This window comes from Drosophila navojoa, chromosome X, assembly GCF_054131105.1.
Source record: "Drosophila navojoa isolate 15081-1374.11 chromosome X, UAZ_NAV_1.0, whole genome shotgun sequence".
In the NCBI taxonomy this organism is placed as follows: Eukaryota; Metazoa; Arthropoda; class Insecta; order Diptera; family Drosophilidae; genus Drosophila; species Drosophila navojoa.
Genome location: NC_142895.1, coordinates 20828353 through 20854188, shown reverse-complemented (window position 1 = coordinate 20854188; position 25836 = coordinate 20828353). Strand labels below are relative to the sequence as shown.

Here is a 25836-nt window from a genome sequence, read left to right as displayed (position 1 = left end):
TAACTAGATTTTAGCCTTATGCATATTTGGCTAGAAGCTGTTTAAAAAAAAAAAACGCTTAAATTACTTTGTTATTTATTTATTTTTATTGTTATAATTATTGTTTTTTCTTTTTTCGTTTTTCCATTCTCTCTATTAGCGACCTAGAAGTAATTTTCTTTACTTTTTTCCAATTGCTTTTCTTATTATCCTCAAACCTTGCTGGCTAAAATCTAATGCGTCTTTGAGTATGCTGTAGTGAGAAAACAAATAGCAACGAAGGATGTTCGTATGTGTGTGTGTGTCTGTGTCTGTGTGTGTGTGTGTGTGTGTGTCTGTGTGTGTGTGTGTGAGCAAGTGCAGATGATTCCCGACTTGTTAGATTCTTTTGTTTTATACCAACTGTGGAATTGCCAGGCTCTGTTTGCATGAATCGTGACTCGTGATTCGTGATTCGTGACTCGTGAGCTGCCCTTTGCATGGGAACCTTCAAGTATAATTACAAGTATTTAACTCTAGAACTATTTAGCTGGCAGTGACATTTGCTCATTTGGCTTGGCTTGTCTGAATGCGTCCTCAATTGTGACATAAAAAAATGCGCAACAGTGTGAAAGGAAGACAGAGATAGAGATACCGATACTGATTGAGATAGAGACTGAGTGAGCAACGCATTGTAATAGAGTTGGTGTCGGTGATTGCGATTGCGATTGGTTTCAGAGAGCCCGCTAATGGAAAACTCTGGAGGCGTCTGCAAGTTGTTTGGTCCGTTTTACAGTACTTTCAAAACTTTTAACAAAATTGTGATTGGGCAAAAAACGAGAGCTGGCTATGGCTATGGCTCTGGCTCTGGCTCTGGCTCTGGCCAAGCGGGAGCCTTACAACAAACCAAGTGCGCTTCAAAAAGTTTTCTGGACGGATTTTACAATTTGTAGCACATGATGTGTGGTCAATTCGATGTGAATCAGATGAGCTAGCTATATATACATATATATCATCTATATATATATGAGAAAGAGAGATTCGCCTTCCATATATACATACACACATACATATATATAGATATATGTAGATATGATTGCATAGACAACAAGTTGATGAGTTTTGTGAGACTTAACTTTGGTTCCACAGCATTCGGGCAGCTCGCTTATGTGTGTGTGTGTGTGTGTGTGTGATTGAGTTTTTCAATTTATTATGACAAATTTATGATAATTATCGAAAATTTCTCTCTTGCTTTTTGGTTTGTTTCGGTTGCTGCAATTGGAATTATTATGAACTATGTAATTTGCATGGGGTATTCTCATATGTTTGTTTGTGTTTTCTTCTTCTTTCTTTTCGCCTCACTTTTTTTTCTATATTTAATTTATGCTATAAATGCTGATGAGTTTGCTTAAAAACTTCACACAGTGAACAAACATTATTCATAATGACGGAAATAAAAGCTGTGTGTGTGTGTGTATGTGTGTATAATTGAAAAAATAAGCTTAATGAATGTGTGTGTGTGTGTGTGTGTGTGTGTGTGTGTGTTGTAGTATTTTCTGCTTTCCTTTGTTGTATTATTATTTGTTGTTTATATTTAATGATGCGCGCTACAGATTGATCTAATTTAACTATGTTTGTATGTATGTGTGTGTGTGTATGACTGTGTGTGTGTGTATGTAATTGTGTGTTCTCGGCATTTGGAGTTATCGCTTTTGTTTCTGGTATTTTCTTGTCGTTAGTATTTTTTAATGCATATTTCTTGTAGTTGGTATTTTGTTTCCATTTTACTAAACTGTCGCTGATATTTATTGATATTTTTTGTTCTTTACATTTAGATTCTGGTATAATTTTTCATCTTCTTTTTGCATACAAAATTGGTTTTTCTTTTTGTTTTGTATATGTTTTTTTTTTTTGTATTTTAATTTTTATATATTTTTGTTTGTTTTTTTTTTTTTTTGTATTTTTATTTGTTTGTTTTTTTGTTTTTTAGCGGGTAATACAAATGCTTAGATTAAGAAAAAAAAGTTGTATCTTTATCTATATATGTACCACATATATATAGCATATGTGTACGCATATACGTATATATATATGTGTATATATATATATATATATATATATTTAAGTATAAGTAAGTTTAATATTTAGATTTATTTTATATGCTGTACTTAGTTAACCTAGATTCGAATACATGAACACTTCAAGATATCATTTTTATTTTGTTTTTGGTTTTAATAAGTGATTTAATTGAATTGAATTTAATCTAGCTTTTCTTTTTGCCTGCTTTTTTTTACTCTCATTCTCTTTTTTTTTGTTCTTTTCAGTAGCTTAACTTCGTTTTTTTTTTTTAGTTTTTTTTATTCACTCAATTTTGTTCAGAAATTATTCGAATTTCGTTTTCTTTTTTTATGTATGAGAGATGAGTTATAAGCTACTCTCCGTTCGTTCTTCTTCATCTTTTGTGAAACAGTTGCAGCTGCTGCTGTTGCTGTTGTTGTTGTTGCTGCTGCTGCTGCTGGTGTTGGTGTTTCGTGATGTTCGCAGTTGCTGCTGCAACTGCCGATGTTGTTGATATTGGGGTTTTTAATACAGAAATGCAATTATATTCGCGGGCGTCGTCTCGACTTCGTTGGTGTCTTTGTTGTGTTGCTGCATGACAAGCAAAGTGAGGAGCAGGTGTGAGTGTGTGCGATGTTTGTTGTGATGGGGGGCGTCTACGGGGCGTATGAGCAATGCCGCGTAAATGTTTTATGTGTGTGGTGTGTGTGTGTGTGTGAAATTGTGAAAGAGCGAGTATGTTTGTGTGTGTGTGTGGGTGTATGTGAGTGAGCTTGTGTGGATGTGAATAAGAGAGAGAGAGAAAGAGTGTTGTTGCTCTTGTTGTTGTAGATTTTCCTCGACTTTCCGTTCCCTTCGTGCTGTTTTCGAATCCATTCCTTCTTCCATTTCGCATGCACACTTTGTCCTTGTCGCTGGGCAACATACTATTTTCATAACATTTGACTTGAATCCATGGGGCATGCGGGCAGCTGCAGGCGCCACGTGCAACATGCTCGCCATGCCCTTGGGCACTGCAGCCAGATGGCGGCTGTTGTGCCCAAACTCCTTTCCCTTCGGCTGCTACTCGTGATTGGTATTCATCCATATCCGGTTCTTCGTCTATCGGTTGTGACTTTAATATTCGTTGTTGTTGTTTGGTTGTTGTTGTTGTTTGGTTGTTGTTGTTGTTGGTTTCGTATTCCTTGCCTTTGACTTTAACTTCTGGTTCGGCTCAGTCCGCTTTCATTCGTTGTGTGCTTTGGTCTATTGTTGTAGCCTTTGATTATCCTAAACCTTGTCGTATCTCGACTCGTTTATCGCTTATCGTTGATCGTTATCGGTATCTGTATCGTTATCGTTATCGTTACTGAGGCGTTACTCTGTGCTTTACTCTCTTGTTGATTGCTGATTGAAAATGACTTCGATGTGCTAGCATTGACGATAGTTTTTTTGGTTGTATTTGTAAGATACGTTTTATATTTTTTTCAGTTTTGTGTTGAACTTATGAAGCGGTTGCTGCTGCTGCTTTTGTTGTTGTTGTTGTACTAAATAGTTGAACATTGTTGTTGTTGTTGTTGTTGTTGTTGTTGTGGCTTTCATATTGAGACGACATATTGCATTTTGTATTGTTTCTAATACTCCCAATATCATGCATCCTGTATTTCACCTTTCAATCCAGGCACCCTGTGGTGTTGGTTATGTCCTAAGCGATTTGCTAAATCCTGTACAACATCACGAAATATAACTGTATCTATATTTTCACCTAATAAATACAACAAAAACCAATCGCCCATCTTGGAACGACGAACGATTATTTCAATTGCGTCTCGACGCACTAACCTGTGAGGCGAAACGGAGAGAGCAGTGTTAGAGAACGTTAAATCATCGCATATCATCGCATCATATCTATGTGGCACTCACCTAAATCGCATTCGAAATAAATATACCCTCATTCGAGGCGAGAATATAATAACCACCCTGTATATTAGCGTTAATAATGTGAGTAACGTTAATAATATAAACCAAAACCAAAGGAAAATGTAAATTTTCTCATTAACAACGTTTAATGGTAAAATGCAAATGGCGTCGTGTTTTTCCACCTAATCAAAGAGGAAGAAGAAGAATTATAATTATACACACATCAATAATTTGCGCTGTACTCACCTCCCCACTTGAACCATATTTAAAAAATGTACATTTGGTCATTCTGGGAAATATGTAAATCATCGGATCCATGCGATCTTCCTGATCGGTCTCCATATAATCTATCACATCCAAGCCAAATGTCATAAATTCACCATCGAAAAATCGATTCATAAGAAACATTTGACCTGTGAAACGAAAACACCAACAAAATATGAAAATGTATGTGGATAAATTCAGACGTGTAAATATATTTCAATTTGGATAATTTTGAATGAAATTATGAATGCGTAGTATCCACTGTGAGATGCGTTGGGCGGAGCGTGTTTATAAATCCAATTTACGAGTTCATTGCCTACCTCCGAGAGCGTGTGAACTCAGCTAAATCTGTTAACAATCTAATAAATTATGTCAGTCAATTCATGTGTATCAATTAGGCTTCGCTTCCGGTCCTATGCTCGAATTAATAATCACGCAAATTGAATCGGAATATAACAAATTAGCGGGAAATTCGTTTTTGTGCGTCTGTATGAGCTAATTGCGGCTATTGTTATGGAAACTATTGCAATTACGATTGGCATTACCATGGCCATTAGTTGAGCTGCGTACTTTGGCATGGTTAGATAATAATATCAAGCTGCGATCATTGGGAGTGTAGCAAATGGGGAGCAAATGGGGGCACTGCCTTAGAGCTGGTTAATTTCTATTACAGACTACCTAAACTAGAAATAATATACAGTCGAGTCTCGGTAATTGTATCCCGCTAAATCTAAAATCGCGATAAATCCAAAAATATTATATTCACTTGAAAGAAATTGGTTCTTAAAAATTAAATTAAATAATTCAAATTTCTGTGTAAATCGATTAAAAACTATCGTTTCGAGTTATCGGGATCCTACTGTACATACATACATACGTCTATTGTAGACATAACTGATCGTAGCCACAATTATATCTTCCTCTTATAGCTCAGCAAAGACCTTCTCTATGGATAAGTTAGCTTGGACTAACTGTGGCTATATAAAGCTGAGCATTAATAGCAAAATATTTATCCTGACAATATTTCTAAGGCCATAATAGAGTCTTACGATACCTAATATATGAATTTTGTATACTTGTTTTAAGTCAGAAGGTACTCAATGAATATATATACCATAATCTAACAGCAAATCCTATTATAATTGAGAGATATACAGAGCTTTTGGTCTGCTTAAAAATTGAAAAAAATGTATAAATATATAATCGATATACATATAATATGTGATACCAATATTGAATCAATCAAATGGCTTTTGAGCGAGTATTCTGCAATTGTTTATACCCGACTGCAAGGCTGGCGTTATTATGATTGATGCTGATGAGGTTGATGCCAAGGAATTTATGTGCCCATAGCATATATGGAAGCGTAGTCCAAATCCTAACTAGTTATTCATGATGTATGTGTGTATGTATGTATATATCTAAGGCATTTAGTATGAGCCATGTTGAAACTGAAATGGAATTCGCTTAAATGGGCAACAGGCTACCCCATTTGCCTCACTTCATTAATCGCGTTTCTTGTAAACTCATCAGACGTCAACATTCAATTAGCCTGAACTTTGCCTTAAATTTGTTAATAGACAAATGTGTCTGTGTGGCTATGTGTGTGTGTGTGTGTGTGTGTTTGTATACTTGCACATATATAGGCAAATTAGTGTATTTTATAATTGTTTATTTCTTTATTTCTTATGTATTCTGACAGTTAATTATTTTGCTAGATTTCTGATTGTAGCGCACGTGGCGCACGTTGTCCGAAAAACGAAAGAAAGAAAATGTAAATGGAAAATGGAAAATGAAAATGGAAACGTAAATGAACAGAAAACAAAAAGAAAGCGAAGCCTGCAATGAGTAAAAGTTTGTTTATTTTGATGCGGACTGCGGCTACGGTCAATTCGATCAAAATTCGTCATTGATTTTCCACGGAAAATGACTGAGTGTATTAGCAACATATATAAATGTGCATAGATACATATTTCTCCACATACATATATACTTTTATGCATATATTTTATCTCTGTATATGCTAAAGATATTCTGTATGATTAACCACAAATTTTTTTATGGGATTATCAAAACTGAGGCATTTGCTCTGCATCAGCTGCACATCTGACGATAATGATGATGATGATGATGATGCTGATGCTGATCTGGGTTACTCACCTATCACATTTATCAGGGCGAGCAGCTCACACACGTAGTATCTGTACGCCCACCAATTGTGATATCTGAAATTGCAGGAATTCAATTGTGAAATTGTAATCGGGCCAAGTAATTAGCAATTGCCTTGGCTTACCTTAAATTTTCCCATAAATAATCTAAAAGTAATTTCTTTTTTTGTTTTTTCTCGGCTTCGGAACAAATGCCTATATCTAAGTCCATGATGAGCGCATGAATTTTGCCACCCTCCCAAGACTTCCACAGCCATCTTGGTGTGTAAAATAAGATTGCCTGCAAGCAGAAAGACAAAGAGAGTGAGAGAGAGAGAGAGAGAGAGAGAGAGAGAGAGAGAGAGAGATATGTATGAGATATTATCAAGACATATATTTAGTATATTTAGTTCTGTAAAGGTGGGCTAGGGCGACGCCGTGTGGGCGTCTGTCGTAAAAGCGCTTAAATTTGACAAGTGACAATTGCCAGCTGCTTGCCTCAGCCATAGGCCATGGCTAGAGCCCGGCCAAGTAATTCCAGCCGGCAATGCCAAAGGTATTATGTGATCAAAATTGCCTTTGCCTGACCTTCCCAGTGCATGCCTCTGCACATTGCCTTATTATTATTATTATTATTCTTATTCGTATTGTTATTATTGTTTGCTGATTCCGCGATTTACTTACAGACAGCTAGACACGGGGGATATATTTTATATGTATACGTATTTATAGACATGTCATCAAAACAATTAGCTGTGATCCATTAGCGAGAGCAGAAAAAACAACAGCCGAACCGAGGGAACTGTGGAACTGGATGAAGCAAGAGCAGACGTTGCCACAGTCCGTCCGGCTGGCCAACAGCAATCTTGCCCAATTAAATGGATCTGCCGCTGGCTCTGACGCGCTGGTATTTATGCCCGCTCTGATGACATATTAATAATAACTTGTATCGTAAATTTCTGGCTAAATTGTGCAAATGTTTGCTTTGGCTGTGGCTCTTCTGGCTGGCTTGCCTGAGATGTGGGCAGGTGGTAATCCCCGCAGCCAACGCGTCGAGCAGCTGCTCGATCGAGCGAGGTGAGAGTTCAGTTTGTTTAGTGGCTACATAATGGCGTCTGTCTGCCATTGTCATTGCTCTTATAATTCACGCGCTGTTCATGTTGGCAACTGCTAAAAAAATATCAAACGGCATGTGATCGGGCCACAAAGCCCCATATGACTAGAGCCCACAGCACGGCAGTCGACAGACTTTTGGCATGGCGGTCATGGCATGGTCTTGACAGCAGCAGCAGCAGAAGAAGAAGAAGAAGCAGCAGCAGCAGCTGAATGTTGCATGCTTTTTGCATGTGTTGCAACAATGCGACTCGAATATTTTGAAATTGACGTCGCTCGGCCAACATCTGCGGCAGACGGTGGGGCCAGCAGCAGCAGCAACAGCTAAACAATTGGGCTCACAGCTTGCAACGCCTTGCCGGAAGTCAAATGATGCGTTTGATTTGCCTTTTCGCCGTCGGGCATCATTTTTGATTTTCTTTTATTTTGTGTATTTTTTGTTTTTATACCCTTGCCCTAACAGCTCGACCCTCAATTGGGGCATGCTGCGGGCATCATATTTGTTTTCCCCGCGCCATCTCGCTTCCTTTGCTGCCAATTGGCTTGGACCGACGACATGCAACAGCAATAATCGGAGCCACATTCGAAAAATCCCTTTCTAGAAGAAGGCAGCCGCAGCAGCTTGCGCCAATGGCTGTGGATGAGTTTGCGTATCGAACTGCATGCGTGCGTGTGTGTGTGTGTGTTTGTGTGTGTGTGTGCGTGTGTGTGCGTGTGTGTCTGAAAAGCAATTTGGCAAGCGTTCAAATTGCCATAAAAACATTGCATAAATGCAGCTGCAATCAAAACCAAACCAAGTCGAAAATCAACAGGCGCAACCAAGTTGAAAGCAAAGGACGCTGCACAGTGGAGCAAAGGTCGATGAAATATATATTTAAAAAATAAATTAATAAAATAAATTAATAAAATAAATTAAATAAAAAAATTATTCATTTATATATCCAAATTTTCTAAATGGAATTTTAAGAGTGTTGGATATGATTGTATATGTTTTTCAATTTATTTATTTATTTCAGATATACGGCTTAATATTGCACTGTTAAATTCCCGCCCCTATGGTATATTTATGTGTATATATCTATATAGATTTTTTTTGTTATGTATTTATTTTTATTGTCATTTGTTTTAATTTTTAAAATTTGGATTATATGGCAATAGCTATATAAGCTTACTTGGAGTAGCATTAGTCTTTTTTTTTTAATATATATTTTTTTTGTACATATTTATAATTATTGTTTTAATTTTTTAATTTAATTTTAATGTAATTTTATTAATTTTTGTTTGATTTTTATTTATTTTCCATATTTTAATTAAATATTTTTTTTTTATTAATTCTTTATTATTTATTTTTATCAATATGTGCATATACGTACAATATATCGTTAACATATAGCAATCATAAAAGCTTAGTTGAAGCTTTATGAGATTTTTAAACTTTTTTTTTGTTATTATTTAATATTTAAATATTAAAAAAAAAAAACAATTTTAGTATTATTATTGTTTTTCTTATTATTATTATTATTATTATTATTATTATTATTATTATTATTATTATTATTATTATTATTATTATTATTATTATTATTATTATTATTATTATTATTATTATTATTATTATTATTATTATTATTATTATTATTATTATTATTATTATTATTATTATTATTATTATTATTATTATTATTATTATTATTATTATTATTATTATTATTAATATTATTATTATTATTATTATTTTTTTTTTTTTAAATTTATTATTCATTATTTATTTTTATCAATAATTAATTTCTTTTGAGCATTCATTCATTGTTTCTCTTTGCTAAAAGCATTTATAATCGCTATTGATTTCAGGCACAGTCACACTTGCCCCACTGTGCGCAGTGCATGGAGAATAAGAGAGAAGTTTGCATTTTCAATTAGGCGAACGTCGTGCGCGAACAAGCGTCTTGTGGCCCTGGAGCCCAGCCAGCCCAAGCAGTCCAAGCACAAACCGACCCATAACTACATATGTAGCATGGCCAGTGCGTGGGCGGGCTGAATGCTGAATGCTGTGCAAAAGCTAGTGCTCGGGTAGTGGGAGGCTGGAGAGAGCGACGACTGCGAGTGCGCCAGTTGCGTTTACCGGCTGCCGGCTGCCTGATCCCGGTTCCCGGTTCCCTGTTCCCGGTTCTCGATTCTCGATTCTCGGTTGCGTGCTGGCTTCTCCCACTCTTGCACGCGTGCATAAAAATAAATACACATAAGTCAAATATAAACACATGTCCAATGCTCCAACTCTGGCGGGGAGTCCGCCAGCCGTCGTCAGCGGCGTCACGTTGCCAGTCCGTCCCTCTGAAGCCGAACCCAGCCTCCCCCCAGCGTCAACCCATTCGTTTTACCCGCTCTCCCGCTGCTGGCCAACGCGGGCCAGATTTTTGTTTCTGTGTGCTGGCATTTGGCCAGAATTATTATTTGTTCACTTTTATGTTTGTCTGTGCCTTTTCAATAAATATCCAGATAGGCAAAAAAAGAAGAAGATCGAGAGAAAAAAGAAAGCAGATTTCAATTTTTGACATATTTGAGGGGAGCGCTTGATCGATTTGAGCCGATCGGGGCCGCAATCAATATCGAAACGAAAGAGAACGATCATGAAAATCGAAATGGTAAATGGGAACGGGAGTGCCAGTGGGAGCTGGGAGCTGGCAGCAGGCAGCAGGCAGCTGGCTGCTGGCTGCTGGCTGCTGGCAGGTGGGTGGTGGCTGGTGGGAGGTGGAAGGGATGCTGAACATGTTCGGCTGCTGCAAGGCAGAATTTGCTTTTAAACTTTATAGCTGCATTGTCCAAGTTAATGGCCTGGCCATTAGCGTGGGCGATCCAATTGTTGATCTCCAGATAATCGCTGCCGATCGCTGAGCACCCACCGCCCCTGGCCCCGCCCAGCTGATCAATTATGGACGAGGTCCTGAGATCACAATGTTACTACGTACGTTCATAGATGCTTATGCATCAATTTAGATATTTTCGAATATTTGAAGTTGATTTCAGGTGTTCCATAAGGTTCCAGATATACATATATATAATTATAGATATATAGATAGGTATATATGCATATATATTTATATATATTGGTTCATTCGACTATGTAGTTGTTGGCTACAGATTTATAGCTTTGCTTGTTTTCTCGTGGCATTTATGATCGTTGACTTTTATTATTTATGCACAGTACATGCGCACACACACAATTGTACATAATATATGTATGTGAGCATATACTTATTTATATATATATGGCTATATATTGTCTGAGAACTGCATTCGATTTCAGGTCGCATCCGTCGTCTTTATTAATAAATCCACAAATTAAGCAGAATGGAAATTGTGTAAATTATAGAAACGCCGTTCACGCGTCATTAAGCAGGGAGAATACCATAATAAATGTATTTATAGGTATTTGGGTGACTATGACGGCGTCGTCTATAATCGCCGCTGTGACACTAACCGAGAAAACGAAGCCGTATGCCCGGCCGCCCCCCGCCCATCATCCACACTTAACCCCTCAATCGGCCAACAGGCAAGAAAAAAAAAAAAACCAAACACACACACACACACACAGAGAGAACCGAATGGCGACTGCGACAAAAGTGTGGTAAAAATATACATATAATATTTGGTACATTGTTAGCGGGAAGATATATTATTGTGTAATCGTTTGGGGGCCCCGCGCCTCGCCCCCAGCTCGGACTGGCCCCCGCCTTGTCTTTCCACTCGAGACATATGGCAGAGCAACGTCATAAAATGCAAGTAGAACAACAATGGGGCACAAATTTCGGATCCATTATATACTATGTGTTAAAGTGAGCTCGCAGTCGAACATGAAATATCAAATATGAAATATTTCACTGAATTGGATCAGCTAAATTTACGACAATTACCCCTAAGCAGCATTCTGTTTGCCAAACTAGAAAACCGTAGGCCCAAAACGATGTCAGTTCACTCAAGATATGTTCTGGTCTACCTGCTCAATGCGCCTCGATTTATTCAACTCGATTCAGTTCACATTGAAATTAAAAGTCAGCTCATATATGGGCCTTGTTAATACCTGAGGAACATGGAACTCTTTAAATTATATGTGCTCCCAAGTAAAGATTTAAAGCCTCTTTAATCCTAAAGCTGGTTAAGATGATCCCAATTCAACTGCTGAAGATAATATTCCGTGAAAAAAACGTTCAGATATTAAAGTCTATATTCTTCCAGTTAAGATTAAAAACCCAGTCGATTTAGCCTTGCACCTATGCATCGATAATATTGTTTAGTTCCATGATAAGTTGCGATATGGATCCTTGGCATATCTCGACCCAGCTTACATCTATAGAGTATACCTAGAATCTAAGTGTATTCCGAATGTACATATATTTGCATATGTGATGGTCACGGGTATCTTCAAGTGGGATATCAACGTGTCGAATTCCCATGCACGTTACTTCTATTGCTCAGATTTCCGACTATCTATGCTAAACTCATTAATTTCTACACGAATTTATTTCTATACTCATTTGCAAAGTGAAGAGAGTATTTTGGTTTTCTGCAGTGTCCATCGTGATGCCCATTTGCCCATATTTCAAATCGTGAAATTTCATTCCCGGTATCTCAGAAATACTACTATAAACAAATTCTACCATAGTTTTGAAGCTAGATCGTTTTCAAAATGCTGCGAATCTAATGTTACCATCCCCTATTAGTCAACTTCCTATAAAAAGGTCAACAAATTACGTGAGACTTTCTTAATCATTTAATCGATTTGTTAATTGATTATCATACACTGCTCATACAGTTGATATTAAGCATATTGGCTTATACCTTGCTCACATAGATTTAAAGTTGAAAAATCTTCAGTCAAGCGAATTCATATAGTCGGAAAATAAAAGAAGGGAACAAGTTCTGCATAGCGAACTTCCCTTAGAAGATCAATTAAAAATGTAAGTCTTCGTTACTTGATGTGAAACTACATTTTCATCGCTGCAGGTCTGTAGAGTTCAGGGTATTCCGCAGTCAGGTATTGCGTTGAGCACTATTAATTGAATTTCGTATAGCATTCCAAGAATTCAGATAATCTTGAAAGTATTCGAACAGGAAAGTGATGAGCTGCAAAGGACTTCAGATATGGCGGAACTATTTGAAATTTGGTAAGCGATTCGATCAACAAATAAACAAACAAACCAAACAGACAAACAGACCGAAAGACGAGCGGACAGGCAAGCAGGCAGGCAGACAGACAGACAGGCGGACAGACATGTGTATCCACATACGTCACAACAGAGCCCAGTCAACTGGTGTTGGCGGTGCTGATGGTGGTGGTGTTGGTGGTGCTGGCCTTGGGCAAGCGTAAGTGAAATGTTCGCAACAGCAACAAATCGGGTAATACGGATATGTTTAAACATTTTCATTTCATGGGCTATGCATACGCATACAAGTATCTTACATTTCAAAGCCACGCCAACAACAATAGCAACAACAACAACAGCAATCACAGGAATGAAGAAGCAGAGCAAAAAACTAAGTAGAACAAATATTTGGAAATTTCAATTTTGTATTGAGTATAAAAAACACGCGCACTCATAGAAATGTAGATAAATATAAATAAGTACGTAGGCATAGCACTTCAACCCACCATCCCCCATCCCCCCATCCCCCCATCCCCCTTCCGGGACTGCACACATATGTATACACTATGCTTTAATGAGTCAATATATCAAATTTTTATGATCGCCGCATGACAAGATTCGAATCCGGGAGTGCATAAGCGAGTTGAACTGGTTCCCCATAGGAACAAAGCACTTGCTTTGCCCACACACATGAGGGGTATTCCTGTCCGCCACTTTTGTTTATCAATACATATTTCATATGAATATGTTAGATAAAAGAAATTGAAATTTACATTCATCAAAAGCAATTGAGATAGATTTCAGAATGAAAATCTGTCTACAGTTGACACGCCGAAGACGGAATGCCCTTATAGCTAGAGAATATATCAGAGGTGAATAAAGAAATCAAATAGTATCTCTGATTATTATGTAACCCTAAGCTCAGGAATGAAGAACTACATATATATTGCCTTCGACATATAACAAAAGTTCCATTAATCTTATTAAGATTTTATTTTATATTACAATATCAAAGACATACTGAACTATATATCGGCTCGTATTATGATTTATATTCCCTTATATTGTATTCCAAATGCGGTTAGTGTTGAGTATAAGATACTCCGGCATTATTTCCTGCCCACTTCCGTTCGTGACTCACCTGAAAAAATAGGCAAAAGCATACCCATTGATAGTATTTATAGTGCTTCTTATCGGCTGGATCGCCATCGGAATTGCCAATACCGGGGTATGGCACCGAAACGCCTTGTTTTTTCAAAAATAAACTCTTCAGCGTATACGTCGACTGTATCCAGCAATATGTGTTGAGAACATCCTCTGGAATATCTTTAGTGTGTACACAATCAATTGGATTACCCACATATTGGCGTGTGGTTATAATTAGCGAGAATGACATCAGAATCATCACAGTTATTGAGTAGTGCAGGCGGAATACTATCGAATCGGTTTTAACGTGACTGACCTTTACAAGGTTTTTCAATCCACGAAATATATCTAACATGGTTTGTTAAACAGAGCGGAGCAGCGCGGAGTGTTTTACCAAAGCTCAATTGGTATATGGCTTTAACTGATGCTCTATCTCTCTCTCTCTCTCCCTCACTCTCACTCTGTCTTGGCTATTTGTACGGGTGTGTGTATATGTGTGGGTGTATCGATGGGATCGTATTTCAGGATCAGACTCGTCTCTGACTTGAGTTCTTTTGTTATCGGATGAGGAACTATCGATCGATTAGCTGTCCTATCGATAGGTGCTCGTGGAGCTATCGCTTTCGGGATTAGAGTTCTTTCTCTTGCGCGGCCAGCCCATCATTGGCAGCTGAGCAGTGGGCGGGGCACGCAGATCGACCATTTGTCGATGTGATAAACTGTTCACGCTGGAGCTGGAGTTGCTGGTGGTTCCGATTCTGGTTCTGGTTCTGGTTCCGTTGGGTTGTTTGTTTGGGTATACAGTTATTCGTTACGCTCGTCCCTTGCACAGAATTTGGCATTTTTGCTCGAGTTCAATTGACGATTTAAGTTCTTTGAGGTTTTTCGTTTGATCTTTGATTGCTAGTTTCATCTGGCCATTGTTTTGGGTGCTTTTTTTAGAGTTGTTGGGAGTCACTGAATCACTAGAGATTTTTACTACTGAAAGACAAATTTCTATATCGAAGCCGTTTGGAAAGCGACGAACGCGACGGAAACTCAATTATTATTTTCTTGTTGGATAAAACGTGCGAAATTTGTTTAATATTTTCACAGTATTTGGTTCGGGGGCAGTTTGTTTATTGAAAGAAGCAATTGGAAACATTTCTACTCTCTATGGTCAATGTGGAAATATTTATTTTAACGGCAACCATTGAAATTTCGTAACGAAACAAAACAAATAAAAAACGCGCCGAGCATATAAATAAAATGTGGCATTAAATGGGCTTCCAGTTCACTAGTGTTGGGGATCGCATAAATATCTATACATATATAAATATATCGAATATATATCTTTCTATATATATACAAGAGATATGTATATATATATATAGGTATGTATATTTGGTAAACGTGAGCATAGCTATGCATGTTAATAAATTTATGCTCCACGCAGCTGGGGCACAAACCTATCGACGAAATGAACAGTAAAAATCAAAATTGCAATGTTTATAAACAAATTGCCGAGAGTCGATTCGGGTCGAATGGAAGCGAGTTGGATTGAGTCGCGTCGAGCCATAGCCATATAATCGAATATAGCCAAAAGGAACGTCTAGCGAATTGCTCATACGCACACGTGGCCCAATAAACCAGGCAAAGTCATGGGTGAAGCCTTCACGGTAATTAACGCGCCATCACACCAAGTGATGAAGAGATGATCAATGTCGACTACAGGCTGTAGATATAAAGAGATATATGGGCTATAGACTAGAGACGATCGACTATAGATTATAGACTACACTCTATAGACTCCAATCTAGCACGAGTCGAGGAGGTGCTGCTGCCGAGTAGCGCATAAATACGGCTGCGTTGATCGTAAATTGGTCGAGCTCAAGGCCCACGATTTCGTAAGCTGACAGAAACTCGCAAAACTTTTGTTCATTCAAGTATTTGTGTTCTGTTACGGTCTCGGTTTCTGTTTCATTTTGTTTTGCTTTGTTTTGTTTTGATCTCGGCTACACGGTGTTGTTTATAAAATGGTAGCGGCAGCAGCAGCGGCCACTACTGCACTTGACATTTCAAGAGAAATATTTTGGGACGAGGGCGTTTGGAAATATGCCAAGCATGCTTCATCCTAATACCCCGTAATTCCAAAATTTCCAAATTTCCAAATTTGTTTATTGTTGCTACGCATGCCTAATTAAGTTGAACGGGTCCCCGATCCTAAATGCGCCCAGCCCTAGCCCCGCCCCAGCCTCTCTTGCTCCACTTTCTTCGCCTTTCCCCGTACTCGGCTAGCAGCTGAGGCAGCGATGGAGCAGCGCTAACAATGCGCATCTATATTTAAATACACGCAGCTATAATTATGATCTTCGGCTCTTTTTTATTCAAGATAAAATATGAACAACAACAATAAGTGGAATATCCGAATGGGAATATATGTAGATCGGCAGCGACTAATGACTAATTGGGTTTTCCTCGACGCCTGACAAATCTGCGCAATGAGTAATGAGCAATAATGGCCAAAAGAGAAAAGAGAATAGAGCAAAAACTGGTCTCTCGCCCCCATTCATTCGAATCACACGAACTCGAAGCATTCAGCTCCGATTGCAATTACAACGACAGTTCATAGTAAGTATTTGGATGTTCTGAGAGCGAGCAAAAGTTTCTCCACATCTGATGAATATTAAGTAAATATTTTCCCTTTGAGCTGCAGTTGTCACAGATTTCATAAGAAACGAGCGCAAAATATATTAATTTCGTATGAAATATGAAAGCGAAATGCGCGCGGACAGTTTGAGGTTGATAAGCTTAAGTTCTTAGGAAAGTCCATAAAATCACAGATGTACGCATATTTCAGCGAGGTAATGTTGTGGTCATGTGCTGCCCGGCTTTGTGCGGCTCAAGGTGTTTTGTGACGTCCTTGGCTAGAATGTAATGAAACCCATAATCCAATGGGGCAAGGCAAGCATATGTATAAAGAAACCCAACTAGCTAGCTATATGAAGAGTGAAGATCATTTATAGAGAGACATCTACCTAAAGATATCTACAAATATAGTTTTTTTTATCGTGTATTCCCAATATCTTCATAGCTTGTTATACTCATATACGGCTGCATTTACATAAATATGTGTAGTTCTCGAGCCTTATCGATTCTGGTCCCCTGCCACATTGTTGCCAGCCATAATTAACTCATCTCTGGGCATTGTTTGTATCACTTGTGGCGCTGTAGGGCGCACGTACCCACATCTCTACCGCACCGCATGTTGAGTTGGAGTATTGAAACAGTTTCGGCGCTCTTTACAAACAAGGCTTCAGAGCCTAATTTATCATTCGAAACTAAGTGTGAATGATATAAAGCAACAACAACAATAATAACAACAACAACAACTACAACAATAACATCAGCAGCGAGAGCATTAATGCTGCTGGCGTCAACTCATGTTGCCGCCAGAGTTCGAGAAACGAAATGAAACAACACACACAGAGATTCGCTCAGCAAAAGGCTGAAGAACGTCGAGCGCAACACTGGAGAGTGGCAGTTGCTCTCTTGGCCCACAGCAGCAACAATTGGCAATAGAAATAACGGCAAGCATGTAGGTGGTTGCAGTCGCAATACTCTGTGCGGCGTGCTAGAACTGTCAGCCGAGCGAGACTTGAGTTTGGTGAGCGGAGCGAGCTGAGAAGGCAAAGGAGTCGACTCCACAGAGACCGAGACACGAGACAGACACTTTAAATAGAACCGACAGAGACAGCACATGAACTACATCTATGTCTAGTAGATCAGCTCTAAAGTTTAGTTCAAATACCAGCTAAAGCCAAGTCCCTATACAAACTAATATGTATATGTATATATCTATTTTTCTATTATTTCCAATTGGCAACTCGCAGAATAAGAAAATAGTTTAGTTGTCATGATCAACAAACGAAAGATTGCACATTGCCAATATACTCTGCTATTTGCTTTTATTTATATTTATATTTATATTTCGTATTTCTTTTTTTTTTTTGTTTTTTTGGTATTTTGAGCATAAGGCGAAAGCATGTGAACGCTTCGGACTTGTGGGTTGCAAATGTGAATGTGAACGCGAAACTGTTGGCAGCGCACAGCGGACAGCCTCGGCGCGATAAACACATGGCCGGGTCCATTTTGGCCAGTTCGTTTATTTACTTTGTAGAGTTAATTATGATGGAGCAGTGGGCAGCGCGGTCGCAATTTCCCAATCACTTGGCCAGCAGACAAAACAAGCGAAACGACGACGGCCCAACTTTGCGAGACTTTGTGAAAATATCAAAGCAGATCGACACGCGTATCAATTGACAAAGTATTGAACAATGTACATATATAAATAAATACATATATTTATGTATATATATACTTGTGTTATATTTAGATTGAAATTGATATTGTTTAACTCTTGTAAATCTATATTCATACGATCATCGCATTCGTCGCTCGCGTCGCGGGCGCCGGCACAAGGCCTGCGAACGGCTGCATCACGCGTGGAAGGACTCGCCTCACATGTTTTCGATCGCACACTGTCGTTGCACAACACTGGTAGCTAACGAACACTCGAAAAAAAATATATAGAAGAAGAAGAACAGGAAGAATGGAGGAACACGAACACGAACACGAAATTTATAGAACGTAAAGTGTGTTCAACGTTCGATAGTCGAGAAGCGATGCTCGATACACGACACACGATGCCCGATACTCGATACTCGCTGCACGCTGCTCGACTCGCGTTGTTGTTGAACGTTTGGCAGTTGGTTCGAGATCACAGCAGAGGAGGAAAACTAAAATCGAGCGCGCGTTCGCCTCGCCAACCTAAAAGACACTGCGGAAATGGCCGCAGTGCTGGCCTGCCCGGCCGGGCCATGCCATGCCATGCCGCTCCGTGCCGTGCCGTGACGGACCCGGCCAGGTCCAAACTCTCTCCGACAGATCTCTGTTCACAATTTCCTCTGCCTGCCTGCTGCTGCTGCTGCTGCTGATGCTGGCAGCGTTTGCTAGCGTGCCAGCTCTGCCTCTATCAATGCTCTCTCTCTCTCTCTCGCTCGTCGCTCGCGCTCCCTCTCTCCCTCTCTCTATTTCTATCAGCTTAATACACTGTCTCTTGTCGCTGCTGCCTCTCCTTCTCTCCCTCTCTCTCTCCCTCTATCTATCTCTATCCCGTTCGCTCCATGTGCGGCCATCTCGTTCGCGAGCCACGCACACTTCCGGCTTGTTGATGTCTCTGTCTGAATATGTTTTTGTGTGTTGCATTTGGTGGTCGGCTGTTTGTTGTGTCTCTCTTCACTGAGTGTGTGTGAGTCTCTCTGTGTATGTGTGTGTGTGTGTGCGCGCTTGTCTGTTGTGTATGAGTGAGTGAATGTTGGCGGCTGTAAACAACAATGAACTGACGACGACGTTCGATACGCTCCGCGCTCATCATTGTTGCAGCAATTTTTCTGACCAAGCAGCCGAGAAACACCACAAACACACACACACACACACACATACAACACTCACACACACTGTCATACCCATACACACTGTGGACAGTTTTCATAATTTGTTCAGCCCCAGTTCCGATTCCAGTTCCAGCTCGAGTTCCACTGCAATTGGCAAGCGAATACCAATAGACACTGGTTCCATGCCAATTGGCAGCGATTTGAGTGTTAAATTTTAATGAGAAATAATTACTATTTTAAGCACGGGATGCACTTATCATAGGCGAACAACTCAAGCGCGCCCAAACCGCTGTCTGCATTTAGAGTTTCAAGCTCAAACTTCAAATAGATATAGCAAAATATTCTATGATATTCAATAAATGAATGAAGAGCAGAATATTAGCTAAATTTATATTTGGGGTATTTCATTTAAATTTTAAAATAAATATTTAATGGGGTATCCCCACTGCAAAGGATATATTTCGATAAGTGAAATTCCTAATAATTCTATTCTATTCTTCTATTCTTATTTTGGGGCACAACAAGTTATCTTAGGTAACACGACTTTGAAAATGTATAATTTATATAAATATATTATGGCCAATAAGGAATTCCCATATATTGGATAGACGAAAGGAGGGAACTCTTCAGGTACAATGAAGGAAAATATATTAATAAACTTATACACTCTGTATATAAGAAATATTTATAATTAATATATAATATATAGGGTATCTCAGATGTGGGAATTTGATAAATATTATTTCTGATAAATTATGATAGTAAGGTATCTCTGAAAAGAGACCTCTTCAGGTACAACATGTAGCTAATTATTACAAATAAATATTAATTAAAAATTTGTAAAAATATACCGCATATAAGACTGTATAAATTTCGCCGCTCGACTTACGGCATTCGACCCACTGTGCAGCAAGCAAACTATTTACATGATGCTCATATTTATTTCGCGCACTTACGAGTCGTCCTCAACTATCAACAGCATCCATCCTCCCGTCCGCGCGGCCATCAGCGAAGGACAAAAGTAAAATGGATGCAAATAGAAAAGGAGTCGCCGAGCAGCAAGTCGAGTCTTGATGGGGTTGAGGCTGGGCTGGCTGGGCTGGAGTACGTGACGCAACGTGTGCTCCCTTTGCATTGTTGTCCAGCTGTTTGTCTGGCTGTCGGCGTGTTGCTTGTGCGATTTCCGCTCATTATTGTTGCAATCAGCCAGACAAAGGCGAACGCCAGGACACAGGACACAGGACACTCTGGACATGGGCATAGAATTTATGCGTTACCCACACCCCTTTCCCCTTTCCTCTTCTTCTTCTTCTTCGCTTTTTGATTTTTGCGCACAGACACCATGCGAGGCATATCAATAAGGCCTGCGCCGGCTGAAGTCTGATAGCTGGAGTTATGAAAATATCAAATTGTCTGACGTCCATCGTCGATTTGATGATGCTGCCATTTGTCGCAATGCCGGACAGCTGCCGCCCATAATCTGTGCATACGGACTCCACGGCGCGCAGTCTCCATTAAAATTCAATTGGTTTTGGGTCTACGTGAGCTGGCTGCTCGAGACACAGGCAAGGATTTGCTTTTGCTTTATGTCACATGAATTTCGTCTATTTTGTTTTTTGCTTGCTTTTGTTTTTCGCATAATTCGGCCATTAAGACAAAATTTGTTCATTGCCAGTCAGAGTCTGCGGCGGCCGTCCGAGGACGAGTCCTGGTCTTCGTCTCAGCCCCTGAGTGCAGGCGAAGGCGGCGCAAAGTCTCTGCCAGATAAGCTTCGGCTCATTAATGCAACCCGGCAAAGCATTAGCCAAATTCGAGTGTGAAAAATGCATAATAGCTCCCTATCTGGGCTGGGCGCCAACTTTTGCATTATTTCAAATGCATGAGGGCGTCCAGCCAGTCGACCAGCTCCAATTAAAAAAGAAATGAGACACCCAACGCGAATTTCCTGTGCAAGTCCACCAAGTTTAAGGCACACTCAAAGCTGATGCTGAGACTTGAAGATCTCAAGAAGATTTGTATTTAACTTTTTTATCAGATTGAGTTAAAGTGATCCTGGATAGACAGCTAGCGATGCCTAGAGTCGTTTCTAGTTTGAAGCATATAACATACGTATATATAATATATGTTCAATTTGCAATTATTTCATCAGTTTGGACTGATGTTGAAATCATCTAGCTATGCATATGTGGCTCTATATGTAGGTGTATTTATACTTGGTAAGCTGAACTCTCAAACCCTTTTAGCCTTTTGTTTTACTATTGAATGATATCCATGTACATGAAATGTATATTTACATATTTATATCAATACATATATGAATATATATAGTAATACATATATAGTAAAAGCCGGTTATATCTGGAAGATGGTATATATAAGAAAAAGTTTGCTCATATAAGCTTGCCTGGATGCTTTAAGGGGTTCGTTATAAGCGAATTCTACAGTAGACATTCACATTCAATGTTAATGAATTAACATTAGCATCAACATTGAAATTAACATTAACATAAAAGTAGTAAAAACAGTAGTAAAAACATATCAAATGCTGATCATGTAGATTGGCCAATAAACAGAGCCAAGCAGCCTCTGCTGTCAGTTAGGACAAAGAAGTGCATGTTCATGCTCTGCTCTCTGAGGATTCAGGATTCTATATACCTCTATAAGTAACATTAAGTAACATTGCAATCAGCAGAAACTCAGCACAGAACTCTCATTTCTGATCAACTCATGGGAAACACCTCCAAAATCTTTGCCAAGTTTAGTTAATTGAATAATTGAAAATTGTCTCTAGAGAATTTCACCTTGACGGATGACTCAATATATTTCAATTTCAATTTCAATTATGATGTCAACTTGGAGCAAATTCCCAACTAAAGCCAGTTGCAGCTGTTCTCGGCAGCCTCTCTCTCTCTCTCTCTCTCTCTTTAGATGCCAATCAGAGACGAGAAGAAATATGATTTGCTAAATAGGATATTATAATTTAACGACATGCCGCTGGGTATTCCCCAGAGAGCTTTCGGCTCTTCGATAAAACGGCAAGAATGTTTGGCCACACACAAACGGCTCGTAAATTAAATGGCTCGTTTTTATTTAGGTTTTTGTTTTTCTTTTGGCTGCGGCTTTTCCATCTCAGTTTTATTGGTGGTGCCAGCGTGCGCCGCCGCCGTCTCCAAGTGAAGCGTTCAGCCTGCTCGAATAAATTAATACAAATATCGTGCAGATCGTGCATCAAATTTCCATCAAATTAACGCTGCTGCTGGCCAATGCAGCCGGCGTAATTAACTGAGCCGTCGATGTCGGCTGCCCGGGCGGATGTCTTGCCCGTCCGCCGCTCTCGAGCGGAGAGGGGCGTGTGCCTTATTGGTAAAGTTGAAACGGGGTCAAGCGGTTGCATTCCCCATTCGCCTTTCTTTCTTCCGTTTCTTCCCGCTCCCTCTCTCCCCCGCTCTCACTCTCTCTTTCTTTTTGACCAAAAATAGCACAGACACACAATAATATATTAATACACATGAAGCAGGCGACAGGCGTGAGGCGTTGCGCGTGAGGCGTGAGGCGTGAGCAGACGTGGGTGGGAGGCGAGCGCAACGAAAGAGTGCACAGCCCAAACAGTTGGAGAAGAAGAACAACGGAGAAAAACGGAGAGAGAATTGATAAGTCTGTGGCGGCTGCTCCAAAAATAGTTGCGCAGTCATCGCTTCATTTCATCCGGCTGCCGCGTGGCCCTGCTGCGGCTGGAGTTCGTGTTTGTGGCCATGCTAGCCGATAGTCTGTGGTCCACTATAGCCTCTGGGTCTGTGGGGAATGCCTAAATGCAACTGCGACTGCGACTGCAACTGCCACTGCATATAGCTCATGTGAGAGTCTGTGCCGCATCAATTCATTATCGTCATCGATATTCGCTGGGGAATCGTTGCTCGAAACAAAAGGCGGCTCAACGCTTCAATGGCTCTCCAAGCGATATCCATTGACCGGGCCAGACGTGCCCACGCCTGCATAGAGCTATCACACCTCCGCTCCCACAGCTCCAGACAGTTGCATGCAGCCCGAGCAAGCATTGGACAGACGCGCTGCATGCGCTGGGGCAGGTCAGGGCAGATCCTTCTTTAATAGCAAATGCATTTGATAAGACGCAGCTTTCGATCCACTGTGAGGGGACTTGACTTGACCACGACTATAATTCTTCTTAAGAATTGAGTTAGAGAAACAATGACATTGCCTAGATTCTAGATTTTGATTTTTGCAAACAGATTTGAAAGTGAAATGCAAAGACAAGGTGACTTTTCAAAGAAGCCCCAACCCCACTCAGGGTGACCCCAATTCTTATTCTATCAATCACTTTAAAACTGACTAGGTATGCTTTGAGATTAAACGAACCCCAGAAGCTCTTCATTTCTGGCAGATCGAACAATTTCATATTCAAATCCGCACTACTTCTAGTTATAGCTCTACTTCTAGTTCTTATCCAAATATATAAGCCTTACACAAACTGATTTCAGACAAGAAAATTACTGTTGGAGTGCTTTGTTAGTCGTCAATGTATTTTTAGTTTGTTTTGAAAGTTTTGGATTCCAAACTTTAATTGAGTTAAAAATAAATGCTCTAGAAATACTTAGTATTTACTTGTAAGTCCATAACAATTAATATCATAAACAAGTCAGCGTGTTCTATGTGAACTCGCTCGACTCAGGGATACCCTGGGTGTCTTACAGGAATGTAATTTAATTTAGCTTCAGTAACTCCCTCGATATATATTCGAATAACTGAAATATGTGCTGTAAAAGTTATATGTGGAACTAATATAAAAGCAGACGACGAATCTCCATGCCTATAAGGCTGGTTACGCTAGCCGGGCCACCTCAGCCAGGATATATCAAATCAAGTTGTTCTCAGTTAGGCATTCCATAAACTTACTTTAGTGTAATATATAAAGGGATTTGACTTATTTATAATACTTTAAAAATATATTGGCAGATTCATAAATAAGTAAGATTTGGTGCTACGATATTTTATATATTATATTACAAAAAATAAAAAAAAATGTTACAAAATTATTTCTAATATATAAATTTTTTTAAATATTCAAAGACATCAAAATAAATAATACATTTTCAGCTATTTGCATTCACCATTTATTTTGAAATGCACTTGCCAGCAGGCAGACATCTCTGTTGGCTATTAGGCTACAAAAGTTGAAAGCTTTAAGCTCAAAAGCTGTACAAAGTTGCACCAACACTTTTTGTAAGGCTGCTGAGCTTTTAGCGTGTTTATACGCTAAAGCTTTGCAAGCTTTATTCTAGGAAGCTGGTACTTGGAAAAGCTTTTTGCTTTGTGTATATAACCATATAGATTCGAATACTAGCTGAAAAGCTTTATAAAGCTCTCCCATACAGAACTTTTGTTAACAAGAGATTAACGGTTTTGTTTCTTATGTATATTTGAATGTGAAACTTACCTGAAAAAATAGTGTAAACGCTACCCATTGATAATATTTTGTGTGCTTTATTGTTAGAGGGCCACGCCCCTGTGAATTGTGAATTCCAGGAAAAGGCACCTCGGAACCTTGCTTTTTCATGAACGCATCCACAACTGTATACGTTGAGTGTATCCAACAATATGTGTTGAGAACATCTTCCGGAATGTCTCTGCAAATATATATCGACAGGTGTACAGACAAAGGGGAACAGAGAGAGGAGAGAGAGAGAGAGAGAGATGCTCGATATCTTACCTTGTGTGTACACAGTCTATGGGGTTTCCTACGTACTGCCGCGTTGTCACAGCAATCGAGAATGTGATCAGTAAAATAACCGTTGCGTTTGTGTGCAGGCGAAAAACAGGTGAATCGATTTTGACATGAGACACCTATATATGTGTATATATATATGTGTGTGGGTGTGTGTATTGATCGACAGGTTATCGACAATCGATCGATTTCGCGTTGCGTGTTGAAGTATGCGTAGTAAGAGAAAGAACATTATTATTAAGCGAATTGGCAGCGGGGGGCGTTTGGGGCGGGAATATAAATTGATATGTTTTTGGTTGTTTAATGCAGAACGGTTATACAAATTTGCTAAGTATATCTGTATCATAGTTAGTACGTTTTTCGTTTCTCTTCTTCTTTTGCATTTTCTTTAGAAGTGTGCTTTATAAGTATTGTATAAGTAGTTTATGTACATTAACTTATATGGCAGGGTTAAAGCATTTCTTTCTTCATCTTCATCTTTTCTTCTTATAATTCTTCTCTCATGCTTTTCTCTTACGTTATTTTATTTTTCAACAAAAACTTAATTTTCTTTGACTTTTTGCCTTACAATTAGTGTAACTGTCTTACAAATTAATAAAGCGAGAAAGAGTTAGACAAAGAGATAGATAGAGATAGAGAGAGAGAGAGGAAATTATCTGCCATATGTACAGGATTTCATATATTTTGCTTTGCTGATTTCAGCTGCCGCACATCGGGCCCGATTCAGGGGCGAATACCGTTATCACGACCACCCTGAACAGCTCTGCAGTCCAATATCCGATCGAATCTTGCATATTAAGATTGTTTCCTGGGCTGCTGTTCAGCTTGCTCGCAATTGGCTGATTAATCTATATGAAATAAATACAATTTGTAATTTCGACTTATCGAATTGGATTCGGATTGGAAATTTGTAATATCATATAAGTATAGTAAGG

General features: G+C 39.1%; 1 protein-coding gene across 9 annotated transcripts in view; it reads right to left on the bottom strand.

Annotated features, from left to right (window-relative positions):
• Positions 1 to 362: 362 nt before the first annotated feature.
• The window catches only part of shakB (Innexin family member shaking B), a 70972-nt gene continuing 45498 nt past the window's right edge, over positions 363 to 25836 (bottom strand). For 7 of the 9 annotated variants that reach the window (XM_030387992.2, XM_089264247.1, XM_089264248.1 and 4 more), the window contains 7 exons: positions 24887 to 25020; positions 24614 to 24803; positions 6473 to 6627; positions 6340 to 6404; positions 4162 to 4328; positions 3919 to 4097; positions 363 to 3837 (listed from right to left, as the gene is read on the bottom strand). In XM_030387992.2, the coding sequence (XP_030243852.1) occupies positions 3645 to 3837; positions 3919 to 4097; positions 4162 to 4328; positions 6340 to 6404; positions 6473 to 6627; positions 24614 to 24803; positions 24887 to 25020 (1083 nt within the window). In that variant the 3' untranslated portion in view covers positions 363 to 3644. Of the gene's footprint in view, positions 3838 to 3918; positions 4098 to 4161; positions 4329 to 6339; positions 6405 to 6472; positions 6628 to 13721; positions 15037 to 18145; positions 18260 to 24613; positions 24804 to 24886; positions 25021 to 25836 lie in introns of those variants that run through there. The other 2 variants (XM_089264251.1, XM_018110087.3) reach the window with 2 other exon arrangements.